Source organism: Mizuhopecten yessoensis, unplaced genomic scaffold, assembly GCF_002113885.1.
Source record: "Mizuhopecten yessoensis strain PY_sf001 unplaced genomic scaffold, ASM211388v2 scaffold6113, whole genome shotgun sequence".
NCBI classification, from domain to species: Eukaryota; Metazoa; Mollusca; class Bivalvia; order Pectinida; family Pectinidae; genus Mizuhopecten; species Mizuhopecten yessoensis.
Genome location: NW_018406386.1, coordinates 66487 through 71744, shown reverse-complemented (window position 1 = coordinate 71744; position 5258 = coordinate 66487). Strand labels below are relative to the sequence as shown.

Here is a 5258-nt window from a genome sequence, read left to right as displayed (position 1 = left end):
GCAGTTTTATCAAAGCAGAAGAACGGCTAATTCAACAGGCTCAAAAAGCAATATTTGCAGTACGCAGAAAAATTAGAAATATTCCTTTACCAATTGATCTCCAGTTAAAGTTGTTTGACTCAATAGTGTTGCCAATTCTAATATATGGTGCAGATGTTTGGGGATTTGAAAATAACACTTCACACAGAAATACTAGGTAACTCGGGAATGAACTATGTATGGATATTTCAAGAAACATGTACTGTAAGCAAGTCGCTACTGAAAATTACACTTAAATCTAAGTAACAGGATCAATTTATTCAAAAATTGAATTATGACGTCACAATATCGTCCAGAGGGAGTACCTATTCTATTTTTAAGAAAGATTTTGGCTTAGAAGAATATTTGAAACGGCTTGGGGGAAAAGATCGGGAAATAATGTCTAAATTCAGGACATCAAATTCGAAACTCTCTATCGAAACAGGAAGATGGACAGGTATCCCAAGGGAAAATAGAATATGTCCTCTCTGTAACGTCGATGTTGGCGACGAATTCCATTATTTATTTATTTGTAATAACAGTCAGATCACGGAACTGAGGCAAAAATATATACCTAAGTATTACTATAATTATCCGACGACCGTGAAAATGACAGGAATGTTTCCAATTTGCAACACTGTTCTCCTTAAAAAAAGTTTGTAGATTTCTAGAAACAACATTGAAAATATTAATTATGCTGTGACTGTAAACGTCTGTCTAATATAAACGACCAGCTAGAAGAGGATTTACATGTATATATGAAGCTTTATGTTATGCTATATGCTGATGACACTATACTACTATCAGACACGGCAGAGGATTTGCAAAAGCAATTTGATGTTTTTTTTCGAATATTCCAACCTATCGCATCTTAAAGTCAATATCAGCAAAACTAAAATCATGGTATTTGGTAGAAAAAGAATTCCTGATGGCCTTAATTTTACATACAACGGTACTGCTATAGGAATAGCTAAGGATTTTAAATATCTTGGGGTTTATTTTACTAAAACTGGTTTGACACAGTTTAATATTAAACAACTGTATGGTAAAGGTTTAAAAACAATGTATGGTGCTATTTCCAAATGTAGGAATCATAATATGTCAATAGATTGTCAACTTGATGTATTTGACAAAGCCATCAAACCTATTGTTTTATATGGATGTGAAGTTTGGGGTTTCTGTAACTATAAACTTATCGAACGTTTACATTTAAAATTTTGCAAACACATACTTAATGTTAAAACGTCTACACCGAACTTTATGATATACGGAGAACTTGGAAGGTTTCCGATAGATATTAATGTCAAAGTAAGAATGGTCGGATTTAGGGCTAAATTGACAAAAAACAACCAGAATAAATTAAGTAATTTTATCAAATTATGAATCATCATGGCTAAAATATGTGAAAAGTATTTTTGAAGAATGCAGTCTGATACATATATTTAATAGTCAAGAGTTTCGAAGTATACATTGGCTAAAAAGTACCATATTTTATAAACTAAAAGAAAAATTTATATCAAACTGGAGAAATGAAATTTATACTTCTCCGAAAGCAACCAATTATAGAATATACGAACTTTGTTTAGAAAAGTTTTTACTAGAACTCCCTCCGAAAATAGCCAAAGCGTATTGTAAGTTTAGAACATGTAATACTAAGTTACCAATTGAAAGTGGTAGGTGGTTCAATATACCACGTGAAAATAGATTATGTAGTTTATGTTATTTTAAGAGAAATTGGCGACGAATTTCATTATCTGTTTACATGTACACATCAACCAATTCTCAATAGTAGGCAAAACCATATATGTCCAGATATTATTATGAAAGACCAAACACATTTAAATATCATCACGGAATTAGACCTAAGTCCGTGGTAAAGGTTTTTCTAGGGCGATGTGTAAAGGTTTTTTCTTGGGCGATATGAATCTAAATTGACTGTAGGTCATTTGCTACAGCCAGAGACGTATATATTATTATACGTCTCTGCAACAGCTATATATAAATAATAATAATCTCTACAATCGTGTACAATTGTCAACAACAAACATAAGCTTTTATTACGGCGACGCTGAGGGAACAAATTATGTTTTTGTGGTGGAGGAAAACCCGAGGTGGAAAAACCACCGTGCCATCGGAGGGATATATAACAACTAACCCAATCAGACATCCCTCTCTTTTTTTCCGTCACCGCCTCTACAGAGCTTATGTTTGTTGTTGACAATTGTACATGACGTTAAACAAAGATTATTATTATCGAACCCAGGGACACTTCACTAAATGTCCCTGTCGAACCGAACTACTTAGCCGGAGAGCGAGTGGTCTGAATCTCACGCTTGATCAAACTGGGGTTTTCTCTCGACGTCGTGTTTTCACGAAATTTGTAATTTGGCCCTAACCGGCTTCCATAAATTTGCGCGATGCATTAGAGTCTAGTGTTAACAGAATATGTGTCAGTGACGTCACGTGTGCCATATGAGCTCTCCTGAGGTAGGCATAGTAAAGATATCGATGGTCAATCATGAATATATTTGAAAGATGCCCGGGCACCTGGCAGGTAGACAGTCTTCTATAATCTACGCCACGACTAGTGTTGTTCACAATGCCGGAGCTAACCTTCAAGCAGACATGTGAAATGCGAAGAAATTATGTGGGGTGAGTAGACCACATATATGTCGTACTGAAATAACATAGATCTAAGTCATATGTCTGTCGTATCGAATTATTTAGTAAATATAAGTTGTCATCTTGTTTGACTTAATGTTTGCCTGGTCACAGGTACTGGCCTCGTCTGTCAATACTGTAATAATATATTTTGGGTGAATTACATCTAGATAGATACTAAAATACTAGAGATACAATGTAGATAGATAGATAGAGGCTAGTGGCCAGGGCTGTTTTCGTTTAAACGGTTGAACCGGTCGGACCGCAGTTCTTCGTTTATTAAATAAGGTCGGACCTAGTAATCTGAAGCTAATCAGGTCGGACCTAGTAATCTGAAGCTACTTTCAGGCGAACCTTGGCAAAGCATTGTAAGGCCTGCATAAACATGTGCAGGTTCGCCAACATTTATATCCGAAATTATTACATTTACAAACGGACAAACCGGTTATTCCACATAAACGAACAGGCCCCTGGTAAACAACAATATCGGGCACCTGCACTTCCGCTTCCTGTTTTATGTAAGCGGCCTTACGAAACGTCAAACTGTTATTGGTTTCATCCCTTGTTGCGTCGAGGGACCGTGACTGGGTTCTATATCTAACTGTTAGAATTTCACCATATTACCAAGAACATGAAAACTTCCAGTAGATCTATTTCACTTGCAGAGTCGCTGGCCATTCAGCGGTAAGCGTTTTAAATTTACTTGAAGCTATATTTTGAAGAATTTATATAAGTTCAGTTTTTGATTTTAACATTTTTTTGGCATAGAACTGTTTTACAATTTGGATTCGGCACACGTTGTCCAACTTATATAAAGCCTTTTACTCAAGTCAAAGTTTAGTATCATGGATATAAACAGGTCGGCCGAATATGGGCCAGTTTCCCTCTCCAATTTCGACATTATTTTCACCTATTTCAGATAAATACTTCTTCTTCCATTTACTGCGGCAGATCTCATAGATATGAGTGCAGTTGCCAACATTTTAGGTGTCCTTGGAGGTGGCATTAATGTTTTTGGTTATTGTATGATAAGATAAAACTATATACATGCATGATAATTATAAGAGTTAATATAGAGTTTTTTTAGGATGATCAGCAGGCAGAGCTGATTTGAAATGGTTCAAGTCAGGTGACTGGGTAGAGAATTCCATGTACTGATAGTTCTTGTACTGATGTACTGATGTTTTCTGTGGTGTATGGGTCCCAACATGTAGAGGCATACTCGATAGTCGGTCTCACTAGAGTGGTATACGTTTGTGATTTGACTTTTTTGGAGCATGATGACATATTGCATCTCAGGAAGCCCAGTGTTTTGCCTTACTTACAGTGGGGTGGATGTGTTTACCCCAACTGAAGTCATCCGTTATAGTAACACCCAAGTACTTGCTAGCTGGTAGGTTATCCAGCAGCGTGTTATGAAGCTGGTAATCGAACTTAACTGGGACTTTATTTTTGGTTACTTTGATTATACAACATTTGCTGGCATTGAAGTTCATTTGCCAGTCAGTCTCCCATTGTTCTAGCCAAGCAAGGTCTGCCTGGAGTTGTTTGACCCTGCAGGAGACTGACTGTACCAAGTCGTTTATGTAAACGAGGAATAACAGTGGCCCAATGACCGTCCCCTGGGGTACCCCAGAAAGGACAGGGGCCTTGTCAGATTTGGTCCCATTATTAAAACAAGTTGGTCTCTGTTGTTTAGGAATGATCTTATCCAGGAATTTGTACTGTTTCAAATGCCAAAGAAGTGTAGTTTAGAAAGAAGACGTTCATGAGGGACCTTATCGAAATCTTTAGAAAAGTCTAATAGGGCAATGCCTGTTTGTGATTTGTTGTTTATGTTCCTAAGGATGTCATCTACCGTTAGAATTAGTTGTGTTTCCGTAGAGTGTTTGGATCGAAAGCCGTGTTGAAATTTGATGAGTATATTGTTGAGGTCTAAGTGATCCATGAGATTGCTATGAATGATGTGTTCTAGTAATTTACAGGTGATACAAGTTAAAGAAACAGGACGATGATTTTCTGCAGCTTCGTTGTTTGTCACCTTTTTTAGAGACGGCGCCAATCTTGCGGGACTGATCCAGAGTCTAATGATATTTGGAAGAGTTTTGTCAGTGCTTGTTTAACTTCTGCAGCAAGCTCTTTTAGTATTCTGGATGGAATGCTATCAGGACCAGATGCCTTGTGTATTTCTAGTCGCTTCAGGAGCTAAAGGACACCTGGTTCACTAATTTTGATATCTGGCATAGATTTATATTTGCTTTCTGGAAGTTTTGGGATGTTGGATTTGTCTTCCAAAGTATAGACCGAATGAAATTGATTGTTCAGAATTTGGGCTTTTTTTGTAGGTTCAGCGTAGGTGATGCTGTCAGAAGGATCTCTAATAGGAGGAATGTTGGAAGAGTCTACTTTTTAGGTCACCTGAGACAAAGTCTCAAGTGACCTATTGCGATCGCCTTTTGTCCGTCGTCGTCCGTCGTGCGTCCGTAAACAATTTACATTTTCGACTTCTTCTCCAAAACCCCTGAACCAATTTCAATGAAATTTTGCAGGGACCTTCCATGGACAAAGGTCAACAAAAA

General features: G+C 37.1%; 1 protein-coding gene across 2 annotated transcripts in view; it reads left to right on the top strand.

Annotated features, from left to right (window-relative positions):
* Nucleotides 1-2473: 2473 nt before the first annotated feature.
* Nucleotides 2474-5258, top strand: part of LOC110451507 (5-phosphohydroxy-L-lysine phospho-lyase-like) — a 44466-nt gene continuing 41681 nt past the window's right edge. The window contains exon 1 of one of the 2 annotated variants that reach the window (XM_021499562.1): nt 2474-2670. In XM_021499562.1, coding sequence (XP_021355237.1) covers nt 2618-2670 — 53 coding nt within the window. In that variant the 5' untranslated portion in view covers nt 2474-2617. Of the gene's footprint in view, nt 2671-3205; nt 3364-5258 lie in introns of those variants that run through there. The other variant, XM_021499563.1, reaches the window with a different exon arrangement.